This window comes from Colletotrichum jinshuiense, chromosome 10 (genome assembly GCF_051148585.1).
Source record: "Colletotrichum jinshuiense chromosome 10, complete sequence".
NCBI classification, from domain to species: domain Eukaryota; kingdom Fungi; phylum Ascomycota; class Sordariomycetes; order Glomerellales; family Glomerellaceae; genus Colletotrichum; species Colletotrichum jinshuiense.
Window position 1 is genome coordinate 340,092 of NC_139303.1, and position 13,672 is coordinate 353,763.

Below are 13,672 nucleotides of genomic sequence, written 5' to 3' on the forward strand. Positions count from 1 at the left end.
ATGATCTTGCCAGTGACTGGGTCGGCCCAGACAGAGGCAATGTATTTTTTCGAGTATGTTTCGATCAAGCATCTGAATGAATACCAACCCTGCGAATCGTGGCGGAAGACTCTTATGTTCTTCGCCCAAACAGTGCCAGCGGTGCGGAATGCCGCCATTGCTCTGGCATTGATCCACCAGAACTACCTGGATGGCTTTTCTAACGACCGTGCTCATCGACCGCAACCCTTGGAGTGCAGGCCATCGGATAGGTCTCCCTTGCTTCACTACAATCGGGCCATTCAACTGCTTCTGAACCTAGAGATTGGCGACAGCACTGAAACAACAGCAATCACCCTTTTGGTCTGCTATCTCTTCTCCTGTTTTGATCATCTGGCGGGCAACTATGTACAAGCAGTAAAGCACCTACGCGGAGGCGTGGAGCTCTTGCGCAACATCGACAAGTCTATGCTGAACAACAATAATGTATATGACGATGCCAAACCCTCTGGGGTCCGCACAGTTATACGTCAGGTCACAAGACAGATCCGCCGTCTCGATGCACAGGCCGTAACATTTCTGATCGACTGGACTCCGGCCTATATCCAAGAGGCACTTACGCCACAATTCCCACCCTTTGACAGTGCCTTTCGGTCCTTCGACCAAGCCGCTGATCAGCTCCAGATTCTCGTCGCTCGGGTAATGATACTGCACTATACGGCGCAAATGTCCCCGGTGGATGAGATACCGCAGTCACCTTTGCCACCTAAGGATATCGTTCTTGGGCAGTTGGAAACGTGGTTGAGTCTCTTCGAAAACATGCTGCAACTCGGCAACTCCTACGAGACAGATTCTGAAACCTACCCGCTGATATCACTGCTACGCCTACAACATACTATCTCATGGACTTTACTCAGTGGTCACGGGCCTGGTAAGGAAATGGAGTATGACAAGTTCCTGCCCCAGTTCCGGCAGTGCGTAGCCTTGGCAAGCTACGTAGCGGCGGCGCATGAGCGGTATTCGGGGTCGTTGAAGCCGACTTTTACGCCGGAGATCGGAATTGTCCCCGTTCTTTACATCATTGGTGTCAAATGCCGGCACCCCGTGGTCCGGCGCGAGGTGTTGAGGATCTTACGACAGCAGCCGATACGCGAGGCTGTTTGGGATAGCATCTATGCTGCCAGGGTAGTTGAGCGGGCAATCGAGATTGAAGAGGATGGGAATGGAGAGCGGGAAACGGCAAAGAGCATGGAACAAATTGCTGTGTGGCAGAGGATCGAGAGCATGTCTTGGGCAGATGTCGTTGATGGACAGTCTCCAGCTAGGTTGGATATTGCGTATACGTTCTGCACGCGGGAGGGAATGCATATGGAGTCTCTAATTATATAATGGAAAGTCTCGTAATGTCAAGTAGTCGATAGAGACAAAAAGCTGTTGTACGAAACCAAGAGAAAGTAGGTTCAGTCTGGACAAGTACAGCTATCTTGCCATACGTAATCCAGTCCGCCGTAGTCAGCAGCGCATCATCCGTAAAGCCTACCATCGCTTAGTCAAAAAGTTGGTTAAAAGAGAGAAGTAGTCAACCATCAAGTCACATTAACCGCATTAAACGGCCTCCGGGATGTCGGTGTGCATAGCCGGGGATCTCTCAGTTGACGGGGCAGGACGGTGGGGCGTTGTTGGAACAAGACGACTGGCCCATCCACCATGTCCTCCCATCAGATAAGGACGGATTATTGGAGAGGTCGGCCGGCTGACCAGCCAGCCAGCCATTCATGCACCCAGCACACTTGCCTGGCCACACTTGGTAGTCTGCCGCCAAGATCCTCGGCCATCACATCATTAATGCGGAGGGTGGCAAAGGGCCCCAGCCTTGGTGATTGGAGGTCATTTTTATTGTCTGCGGCGCAGCATCCATTGCCATATACCTGTCCCTGCCCGTTGGTGGCCTCCTGTACTGTGTCAGTACGCGATATCATTCGATTCACAAATTGCCCCCAGCACCAACCGCAGGCGCCGAGCTCAGCGAAATCATGTCATTTCAGTGTCCGCCTTCCGCGTGCGGTGCTAGTAAAATGCCACCCGGAGGTGCCGCCAGCCTTGTTGTGTTTTCTGTCTGTCGACTGTCCGGGATGGCGGGCCAAGGCAAAAAAGATGTCTCGAGATGTAGTTTGTGGCAATACCAGTATCATACCGAGAGGGGGCAGAGCGATACAGCCCAGCAATGGCGTGGCAGCAGACTCTCCCAGTGGGGGCAAATGCATGGCCCCCGCTCCCGCAGTGAGGTTCATGATACAACCAACGCAACCAACAATGGCGAGGGCCCTGCTGTGTGGGAGGTTTTCTCCTGTATTATACGGCGTTATCCCGTATTTTTTTCTTCGGTCGCTCCACCGCGCTATTTCGGTTCAAAAGTCGCCCAACAGCGCCCACAAAAGCTGTAGCCTCGTTAATCGCTTCGACATGTCCTCACTACCTTCACCCACAGCCTCGACCCCGTATTTTGTCTGCCCCAGAGCATCCTCAAATTCAGTAGTCACTCCTTTTCAAATCGTTTGAAGCTTTGCTGATTAGTCGTATTTATGGCAAGTCTTCATTGCCATACGCAGCGAAAGGGCTGCCACAACAAACAGACGAAGCCAAAGTGACACTCCGAGGACACTCTCAATCATAAATAGAGGATACCCCCTACAAATGTTGCGATCCAATAGGCAACGCAGCAACTCCCGCTAGCCTAGTTTTTTGGCCGCTCCAGTGGGTTGGGTCAGCTGACACCTTGCAGGCAGGCGAGTGCGTCTTTGCAACTTTTGCCCTGTTCCAAAATCTACTTAAAGCAGTCAGCCCACCACCTAGCATGGTATGCTTACGCGTCGTTTAGGGAAGCCTTCTTCTCTCGCTAAATAACTTGAATCATTGTTTATACTCAGATTTTGTTATCCACAATATCACAATCACACTGCAATCCACACGCTGTTGCTTCATTACAATGGCTTATCAGCATAATGGCACATTCCCATACTCCTTTATTGATCCGGCTCAACGCGAGATCAGACTCGTTCGGTTCACCGACCTTGGCGACGAAAATGACCAATCTAAAACATTCAGGCTGGAGCTTCAACACGCATCACTCAACTCAGACATCTCATTTGCCGCTTTGTCATATGTCTGGGGAAACCCTGATGACAAAGTGACAGTCAAAATCAACGGAGAGCCGATGCATGTTACCATTAACTTGTACAGCGCTCTGCAACAGCTTCGTCAGAATGAGGTAAAGTCGTGGATCTGGATCGACGCGATTTGTATTGCGCAGTTAGATCTGAAAGAAAAGATATGCCAGGTTAATATCATGAAAGATATCTTTAGCCGCGCGGATCTGGTCTATCTGTGGCTCGGCCCAGGTTGTCAGGAGAGCAACATGGTCATGGACGTGGTCTCCCGAGTGGGTGCAAGACTTCATGCTGCGGGTGCATTGGAGTTTGATAGAGATTGGTCCAAAGTTTCGAAGGCCAGAGAGTATGTGGAGATATGCTTGGACTCTGATTCAAACCATATTGAGGATGCTTCGGAATTAGAGCTGGCTCTCTATGACCTTGTATGTGACTTTTTGTCGCATGGGTCATCGACAATGAGAGATGGCGTTGAGAACGTGTTAAAGAGGGACTACTGGCATCGTATTTGGATTGTACAAGAGGTTGTCTTGGCGCGACAATCACTTGTCATGGTTGGAACAAGAAAAGCGTCGCTGGAGGTGTTTGACGCCACATTTACAGCACTGTGGTGGTGTAAGGGGATTGTACCGCCTGATGATCCACGGCGGAAACATCATTTCAGCGGTTTATCAGGGACATTGTACCCGCCCCAGGCAATAATAGTACGCTCTCGGCATCAAGCCGGCTGTCACTTTGACATGGCGAATTTTCTCTGGGTGTACGGCATTGCACCACATAGACCTCACTACACCGCGACAGACCCGCGCGATCTCATGTTCGGCCTGCTTGGCTTAGTGGCCGATGAAAGCAAGCATGAACTGCGAGCGGATTACACGTTGTCCTTCGTCGAAGTTTTCACGCGAGTTACCCGTTTCCTCCTGAGAAGTGCAAGCGAAGACGCGTATTTTCGCCTCGATTGTGTCAACCCGGGAGATCCAAACGGGCCGTTGCCCACATGGGTTCCTGACTGGCGAGATATTGGTAAATACGGCGTCAAACCCTACCCGATCAAATATAATAGCCATTACAAGGCTTATGGCGGAAAATCCGGACAGATCGAGGCCATACCTGGTGTACTTGAAAACAACTTGGGTTGTCTGCATCGACGGGGATGCTTGGTAGATGAGATCGTAGAAGTCATGCCACCTCCAGACTGGATTCAAGAAAATCCTTACATCCCGGCGTATCTGAAAAGTAACGAGAAATGGTTCTCTAGTATCGCTGCTTTCATGAAGCTAGGCAAGGATTCGGGTGCCGCGGAGGATTACATTTGGAGAACAGTTACTCGCGACAATTTCTTACGCTATGCACACATTTGGGTACCAAAACGAGGCGCAGAACCAGAGGGCAACGTGACTGAAGGGTTGGCCTGGGTGTGTCGTAGGATAATGCGTTTGGAGACCATAGACACTACGACTTTGACTGCGGAACAAGATGGCTTCATTCGCATAGCCTTGAAGAGAAGGTATGGAGAGCTAGCCTCGAATGGACCGTTGGAAGCTGGGAAAATTAAGCTGTTCGCAGAGGACTTACGCTATACTCTGGGTTCTATCAACAGGCATCGAACACTTTTTAAAACGGCCAAGGGAATGCTCGGTCTTGGCCACGTTGGCGTAGAAGTTGGTGATATAGTCACCCTGATGTGGGGGGTGCCCTCACCAATTGTTTTACGACGTCGAAATGAAGGAGCATACTACTTTCGGGGAGATGCATATGTTGATGGTATTATGTACGGAGAATATCTCATAAATGAGCCGAGGGAGGAATGTTTTGATATACATTGACGATACAGGACATTAATAAGCCCCACTAGGTGAAATGGGAATAAGATATCAGTATGTTGAAATTAAACCTTTCTTCAAAGAACTGATTCAAAGATTGATGTTGGTATCACAGGGTACCCGAACAGGCAGAAAATCAAACACAGTAAACTCAAGGCTTTAGTCTTGTTTGGTATATCGAAAATAGAAAATAGGAAAATTGGCAGCAGCAGCAGCAATAGTAGTGAAGATATCGCCGTTGGCAGCTCGGAGGTGGAATCTCCGAGGTTCGCTACCGCGGTCAGCTGCCGGCCACTGCTAACGGCGTGCCCGTATTCTGGCCGGCAAACCCAAAACCTTAGTTGAAGGTTTACACGATATTAATTCTGACTCCGGAAATTGTGAATGTTATTAAGCGTTGGACGGAGATAGGCTTAAAAATACCCGAACCATGGTTAACCATGGTTACCCATAGTGGTGGTTCGGTTTTTATGGGTAAACCATAAGCGTGGTTTATGGTTGCGTGGGTACTGTAGACTGTGTAAACCATAGGGACGGGTAGGAAAAAAAAAACATGGGGATGGTTTATAGTTATTTACTGGCAATAATTAATTATAATAATCTTCTTTAAAATCCCTAAATTTTATTAAACACTAAATAACACTTTAAATATATAGATTAACTTAGAATAAAAGTTCCTTTATAGGTTTCTTATAGATAAGTTATATTATTTAGAATTTAATAGGGTATTAATATTTTTGCTTGTGGTTATTATGGTTAAAATAGTTTTTTTTACCTACTGGTTATAACCACACAAACCACAAACCACACATGCTCAAACTACCCATCTACCCACACTACCCACCTACCTATATGGGTAACCATTTCAAACCATGGTTTGAATGGTTTGAACCACAGGTGGTTACCCATGGGTATTTTTAAGCCTAGACGGAGACATGAAGAATCCAGACAACTCGGCATTAGTGCTGGATTGAATTCTGCTGGACTACTTGGCTGCAGCCGGCTCACGTCACCGCCAAATCTAGGTTACGTTTACTTGAAACACCCTATCTGACATCTCTGAAGCCTACTCATCAACACCGGGGACAGGTGCTCAAATGGTGCTGTTAGAAAGAAGGAAATGTGACTTATCAACGACAAGATATTCAATAATTGGCAATATGAACCGGCCTCAGCCTCCAACATGATTGTCTTTAAGTATTTGGAGATGCAGCACCTAAGTTCTTCACTTGCCCCAAGACATTGTCTTGGCCTCACATACGGTGTCCTTGCCAATGTCATTGAGCAGTTCTTAGACCAAGGTCCTGCTGGTCACGCAAGCGGCCCATCGTGAAATGAAACGTTTGGTGTGAGTCAGATGATATCAATGGCAAAATAGGTGGTCACCGCTGTCGTTGAAGGTATAATAATTAGACTAAGAAGACTTTGGAGTCGAGCCCGTATACTGCAACCTTTATTCAAGAAGACACCCATGGTTATAGTCATACGCGATATGTAAAGGCCAAATACGTCTTCACTTCCTCACTTCCCATGAATCCAGGCTCGGATTGGAACGATGCGAATGACACGGACCGGCATGTTTGTCTTGAAGTCAATAAAGGCAAGCAAAGGCACGATTCTACCCCTAGATTATATACTAAACTTGGGCTCCTCGGATGCTGTTTTTAACGGCTGTCTAAGAACGTGTGTTGTTTATAATTGACTACCGAACCTTCAGAGCATTGTGTTCTGATGATCTTTAATTATCCGGAAGGGTTATTTGCTTGGCCTGACTGCTATAAGTCTTGACCATGAGGGCCGCGATGCGGGTGCTTAATTGGATGGATCCATACGGGGAAAGTGGGACGGGAACACCACACTCAGTGTAGACTGTGCACACAAATATGTTAGTCGACGCAGGGCGTTATCGTCGCAAGCACGTAACTTGTCTTGTTGTTGATGTGGATGAGGGCCGGGCGGTGGACACTGTTTCATGGAACCGAGAGAAAATGGCTTCGGTCTGGACTAGCACAGTGACGTGATGATGTTCTTGTCCAAAGAAGACGCATGAATGATAGTCTTTACTTAATTACCAAGTGTTATATAAAAGCGATGTTTCTCATTGGTAGCTCCGATGACGCTTTATCAGCATTTACATGGCCCATGCCCAACACTGCTTACTTTCTCGAGGATCTTGTGAGCAAGCTCGGAAGCACAGCCTTGCGCACTTGGAAATGACCAGCTCAGATTCCAATCGCCCTGTTGCACAAACAACTCTCTCATACATTTGAAAATCTCATCAGCAGCATCTCTCTCTTTCTGAGCTTGTGCCTCGTTTCCAGCCTCTTGATACCACTGGGCCATCATGCGTCGGATCTGCAAGGCTCTCGTTTGGGATTCCCGATCACCGTTACGGAGCTTTGTCGCCAAAGGGTGTAAGCGAGCTTCCCACCGGCCGATGTTACCATTCTCTTTATCCATACGCGACAGCAACTTTGAAGCAAGCACAAGGCCGTGTGTCCTTTTCCCCCATTGAGGTACAGGTTCCATCTTCTCACACCTCTGACATAAAACCAAAGCTAACCGACATGTCAAGGAACTATCATGCGCATGATAGTGGGCAACATACATGTACTCAGTCAGAAAGGAGATTGTCCGTTCGTCAGAAGGCCCGAACTCCTTTTCTGAGCGGGCCACGAGAACCTCGAAGTTCGGCAAAACGTGGTCCGCGAGTTCTCCGGGCCAGTATCTTAGAAACCGAGCGACCATGAACAGCACTACAGGATGCGACTCCCCGAGGTATTTTTGAAACGAATCTATGCAGCATTTGAAGACCCGCTCTATCGCCAGCTTCATAATGTCCAGCGGGAAAACGCGGAGTGAATTGAGGCATTCCACCATTTCGCAATTGAGCCCCTTCCTGATCAAAATCAGGCCTGCGAGGCTCGAGATTACATGGCCAACTAAATGATCGTTGTGGGGCCCAAGACTTGCGGATGGAATGCCTACTTTATGGTGTTCAATACGGTACGAAATTCCGCGCATGTATAGAATGATCCTCCATAGATACACCAGCATCCAGGGATCATCCTGCTGCGCAAGCCGGTCGATGCCTTGGAAGACTTTGAATAGGGTCCTCTGGCATTTTTCTTGACTCCCCTCTTTCTGCCGAATGAGGGAAGAAGCACCGTGGCACTGGTCGGCTATCATTTTCCACTCTTTTGAGGAGTCTTTGTAGCCTTCTGGAGGGATCAACCCAAAGGAGTCGCCTTTCCATCCAGAGATTCTGTCTCCGGCACGGCCTTGACTGAAGAGGCATTTTATATGCTTGTCTGCCGACGCAATCATGCACTCCAGAGCTTTCAACTCCGGGCACGGCCATCGTAAGCCGCGTGCCCGCCACGCAAACGCCAGTTCTGAATGGCATTCCTCTGGTATTTCAGGCAGGGCCATCATGGGTCGACTTCGATCGCCTAGTCGCTCAATTGACTCGTCTGTTCGACTTTCCATCTGACGCGACGACTCGTTCTTGAACATCTTCCACTCTTTCAGTTTCTTTTTGTACATTGCTTGCCTGTTATCAAAAAATGGATTCAGTCATGGCTTGCAGTCCGAATTGGCGACCAAACCTACGAGGCATCAAATCCATGCGCCTGAGCCATTTGCTTCATGACCGTATTCAACGGTTGGTTCGTAACAATGTAGAGAAACCTGATTTTCTCCTTGTTTGAATCCCATTCCGCATTGCCATATTTGGGTGCCTTTCCCGCTTTCTTTCTCTTGGTCACCCCTGCGGCAAGTCTAGGGGCTGGGGATGTTCGGTGTGAATGGCCCTCCGAGAGAGAAAGCTGTGGGTTCGGAGGTTGACGTTGGTCTTGACTTGCATTCCGCATATTCGTCGTTGAAATAATCGGGTTTGCTGGCCCGGGGCGAAGGATTGGGTCTAACTGTGCAGGTTCAGAGTACGTTTGAACTGATCCGTGAATCCCTTGTAGAGGTGCTCGCACGCCAGCAGCAGCCAGCAGAGGCAGCTTGTTGTGCGTGTTGGGGCTCATGCTGGGAAATTTCTACCTCTCTTGTTTCGTACGAAACCTGAAAAACTCTACGACTGAGGTTGACGTGATCAAAACAATCACTCCACTGACTAGTTGCTGAATGTGTTTGGTTGAAAACAACGTCTTGGGAGTATCCAGGTGTAATAATATCCGCAGACGATTTGAAATTTTTTGTCAAGTTCTCAGAATCGCAGCCGCGAAAAGACGAGAGAACTCATGAGACCATCTGCGGGCGCGGATAATGTTGCCTAGAGTAGTAAAGCGTTAATTCGGTTTCCCTAAGAAACGGCGACGACCCAATAGAACTTACAGGTGCCGAAAAAATCGAGTTACCCTTCGTGAGAAGCCGAGCGAATCGAATGTCTCATACACGGTAAAGTAATTGGTCCTGCGATTGTTTCCGTTGCCGGTTCACCTTGCATTAAAGTCTCTTTCAAATCATTGGCTGGAGGACTTGCGCGATTATGAGTGAGATAAGGCAGTTTGACGCGTCTTTGGCCTCGCCTTGCATCTGACATCAACGACGGCTGAAAATTTACTGTACATGCAAGGCAGTGTTCCAATCATTTTGGACCAACATGAAACAATATAATCATGTGAACATTGGCTTCATGCAGTGTCAGCTAACCATGAGATTCCGAATTACCTTTTCCTCCCTTCGGTTTGAGTAAGGTAAACTCAAGGGCGTGACCAAGGCGAAGGCAGTCAGAGAGTCTGTTGCCGAGAGCCAGAAGCGGATGGAATGTTCACCGCCTATAAGTAGGACCAGTGTCCTTGGAAGCACATCATGGCCCATTTCCCAACTTCCTCACCTCTCTTGCATCCAGCACCACTCAGTTCCATTCTTTGCAGAACCATCTTCTCCGGATACTTGTCCGCTACCAGCCTTCCAAAAGCTCCTTCACTACTGCTTTTGTCCCCTTTTACAACAACATTGGCCCATTATGTCCGCATACTGGTCAGACAATTCATCTACAATGGCCGGCTCCGAAGAGTCTTCCGGCACCAATGAAGACGAGTACGACTGCGAAACCGACACAATGTACAATCTCATTAACAGAGACATGAAGGAGTTCAAAAATACTATGAAAGAGTCTAAGGAGACCTTCGGAAGGCCTACTCTAGCCAAGAACCGAACCTTTATCGCTGTCTGTAGTCAACGAAGTGCTTCTAATCTGTCGATGAAACTCGACGATCTCAAGGGACACCGTCTTAAGATCTGGAAATGTGAGTAATCCATTGATGGTCTCAATCTCTGCGGTCTCTTGATCTGACATCACACGAAGGGGCCCCTTCTCCGGTCTTTGTGGCAACGTACAATTCACTTGAAGCTGTACTATCTGGTCTAGCAAAAAGTGAGAAGTGTCACGAGCTCGTATTGGTCGTCAGCGGTCACCTCAACGACATTCGCTTTCATGTGCCACGTAACATCAGGTCGCTTATAGTGATGCGATGTGGATTCAGTTACAATATCAACAGCCAACTTTGCATCGATGGCAGTTCCACTTTCAGGGACACGAAGCTTCGTAAATGGCAGTCCAGAAAGCACAAAGGCAGCTTGTTTCTCGGCCGTGGGGTGGGAATTTCCATCGACCCCAACGGAAAGGGTTGGGCCCAGGCCAAGCAAAGCTTCCAACGCAACTTCACGGAGGACGAGAAGCGAGATATCCGGCAACAATTTCAGAAGATGAGAAATCAGCCCCAGGAAGGAGAAAGATGGTGGCACGAGTGGAAAGGCATAGTTGCTTCTCTTATGGGCATACTTTCCTGCGGTGTAAAGTTGACGGCTTCCATCAAAGCTTCAGCAGGAGGTGCATTTTTCCATTATCAGTACGGTATGATGAGCCTCAAAGCAGGTGCAGCATACGCCAAAGGCGCCACAGTTGCTACAGCTGCCGGCCCTGCCGTTTTGGTCGGTATGGGAATTGCGGCCGCGGTCTACTTTATGCCTTGGGAGACATTGCTCGATTGGTTTGAAAGCATTTTTTCTTGGTGTCTAGGCGGACTGAAAACAATTTGGTCATGGTTCAGGGAGTGGTTGGCTAGCTTCAGATCAACCCAAGGGCCGACAGATGGGGGTTGGAAGGGTGAGTCGAGGGCCAAAATGCCCAGGCCGATGAAATTCTAGTATCCACGGTCAGAGGGACGCCACTGGATCATGTCAACTTCAAGTTATTTCGTGATGGATTACTTTTTCTTTAGATAATATAAAAGTTGAGCGGATGCTTAAAATCTTCTAGTTGTGGATGTCTCCCTTGGTGCCATGGCGGCTGAAAGAGGACCCTGACCAAGGGTCCCCTGGTGGGAGCACAGACACAGTGGGTTCGGCCCTAAAAGCGTCAGCTAACGGCTGAAGCCCGCTGTGATTTGGTGACCATCATCAGCGTCATACCCCAGATGATGGCCGCAGAGGGGATGAAATGGGCAACACCCACCATCGCCACATGAATATCAAAATAATAGGCCCTTCTTCCTGTACTGAGAAAACCGTGGCCAAGAGTATTCTTAGGTACTGAATTGTGTTGGAGGGAGCGGGCCGGTGCAGTCTAGTCCAGCCCTGTAAGGCACCCACAGAGGTGACAGCTGGGAATGGAGGCAACGGTCTGTCTGCCGATACGAACTGCAAAAATGGCGGGATCAGGCACGGCCGTTGTGCATGGTCGGCTCTAGTCATGGCGGCCAGCAGGATTGATGGATCGGTATCCAGCTGGAATTGCATGGGGATTGACCACAAGGCGGAGTCCCTAATGAATGGGAAAATGCCGGACTGTGCTGGTTGGCGTAGCGGGACGATGGATGGCGATGGCGGAGTGGATGGGCCGTCGGACCGGATAGGCGGGGCAGGGAGTGCTGCCCACCTCTTGCCCGTCAACCCGGCAGAGGTCTTGAGACATGTCGTTCCGTGCCGAAAGGTCACCGGGCGGGCTCCTCTGGGGCCCACTTCGGGTCATCACCGGATTATGTCCATCTGCGATGTAGGAATGAGTATATCGCCACCTTGTCATGATGACCAGGCTCAGCCCGTCTTCCTCTGCCAACACACGACTGGCCCAATCAATGAGAACCGAGCCAGGGGATCCAAGTGCTTCTGTGGATTTATTGCCGAGTGTGACTAATGTTAGTACTGCAGCGGACACGGAAGATGCCCGTCACGACCGCCCGGCAAACGGACAGCAGCTACTGAGATGAGACGGAACAGCGACCGACCACGACGACGTCTCCCCAAGCCTTTGGAACTGGTTCGCCCCTTGGGACAACAACTTGTGACCTCGTGTCGCCACGGCGTACACCCATTCAGCATGCAGCCTGGTCCCGGAATCGACCGGGGCGGAATTAGCCCTAGTGGGGTCAATTGGGCTTCGGCCCGCTCCCACATTCGCTTCAAGGACCCAGCATCCGCCGCACATCTCGAAGATCGTGGCGGACATAGCTCAGTTGGGAGAGCGTCAGACTGAAGTGGATTAACTTCCTTCCAAACTTCAATCACATTATCTGAAGGTCGTGTGTTCAATCCACACTGGCCGCAATCTTGTTTTTGTTCATTTTGTGTGGACGGATTTACTCTTTCTGCATGCACCAAAATTTTTTTTTTGCCACCAAGCTTCTCGGGGGCCGTCAGTGGGCCGAACGGCGTGCTGGTTGAACCGCGGGACAGACAGACAGGTGGTGCAACTGGACGGTGAAGTCTCGCGCCAGGGGAAGAAATTGCAACAACATGCCGGCAAACCAAAGCTCCATCAACTGAGACAAACCATCAAGACAATTAAAACAACTTGAAACAACATGCGTGCCCGGCGTACAACTCAAAAAATTCAGATTTGCTTTGAAGTATCCTATCTATTTATTTATATACATATATGCTCCGCGCAATACCATCTCTGTATTCCCGTTGCCTACCGCTCATCAACTCTAGGCAGTAAAGCGGTCTTGGCCCCTTTTTGACCATAAAACCAGTAACGTCTTTTCTATCCGTCATTTAAATTTGACCCAAAAGCAATGTCCAGTATCATTTTGTCGCCTAAATGCCCAAACACCACGATCATTCAGGCTGGGGTTTGACGTTTATGACGTAGACTCGCACTCAGGTTAAGTCTGCCGGACTAAGTTTTATCCAATCGATAGAGGTAACTGACATAGTTGATGATAAGACTGAAAGACTACAAACCCCATGATTCATGCATGGCATCAAGAGAGCGGGGGCTCCTGGGCGAGATCAAGACAAAAACATCCAAGGGAAGCTAATTTGGATATGACGTCGAGAGTTTCATGATGTATCCATTCGATTGTACTACGTAAAATATGCTTAATTGTAATGAAGGTTTGATAGTACAGCAGAGGTTTACATTGTGAGGGGACAAAACGTGGTCGAAAAATATTGTCATCGACATTCAAGGAACAAAAACATAAGTATTCTACAAGTATAAGGACCTGAAAATTTCAACCCATGCCAACTTTAATGTTTAGGCACTTTCTACTGGGTGGAAAAAATTCTATACTCGATGAAATAACCAGTGTCTATAGCAATTGTGTAACTAGCTGAATACCTATATCCTAAATTTCTGCCTTAAAAATAACCGCGAAGCCCTTACTTCCACGGTCCTAGATGCAATGGTTGCTCCAGCACCCTCCCACTGCTAATGCCTATTAAGCCCTTGCTTCTTTTTCTCCA

General features: G+C 48.7%; 3 protein-coding genes across 3 annotated transcripts; all 3 read left to right on the forward strand.

The window, feature by feature from the left end:
* On the forward strand, positions 1–1,368 carry EsH8_X_000078 (uncharacterized protein; the record flags this gene model as incomplete). The annotated part of the gene is made up of 1 exon (XM_083274166.1): positions 1–1,368. One exon carries the CDS (start codon positions 1–3, stop codon positions 1,366–1,368), a length of 1,368 nt encoding a protein of 455 aa, XP_083119558.1.
* A 1,597-nt stretch (positions 1,369–2,965) lies between these two features.
* Positions 2,966–4,972, forward strand: EsH8_X_000079 (uncharacterized protein; the record flags this gene model as incomplete). Its single annotated transcript, XM_083274167.1, has 1 exon — positions 2,966–4,972. The coding sequence occupies one exon, from the start codon at positions 2,966–2,968 to the stop codon at positions 4,970–4,972; it is 2,007 nt and encodes a 668-aa protein (XP_083119559.1).
* A 5,008-nt stretch (positions 4,973–9,980) lies between these two features.
* Positions 9,981–11,131, forward strand: EsH8_X_000080 (uncharacterized protein; the record flags this gene model as incomplete). The annotated part of the gene is made up of 2 exons (XM_083274168.1): positions 9,981–10,230; positions 10,353–11,131. The coding sequence occupies 2 exons, from the start codon at positions 9,981–9,983 to the stop codon at positions 11,129–11,131; spliced, it is 1,029 nt and encodes a 342-aa protein (XP_083119560.1).
* Between the last annotated feature and the right edge of the window lie 2,541 nt (positions 11,132–13,672).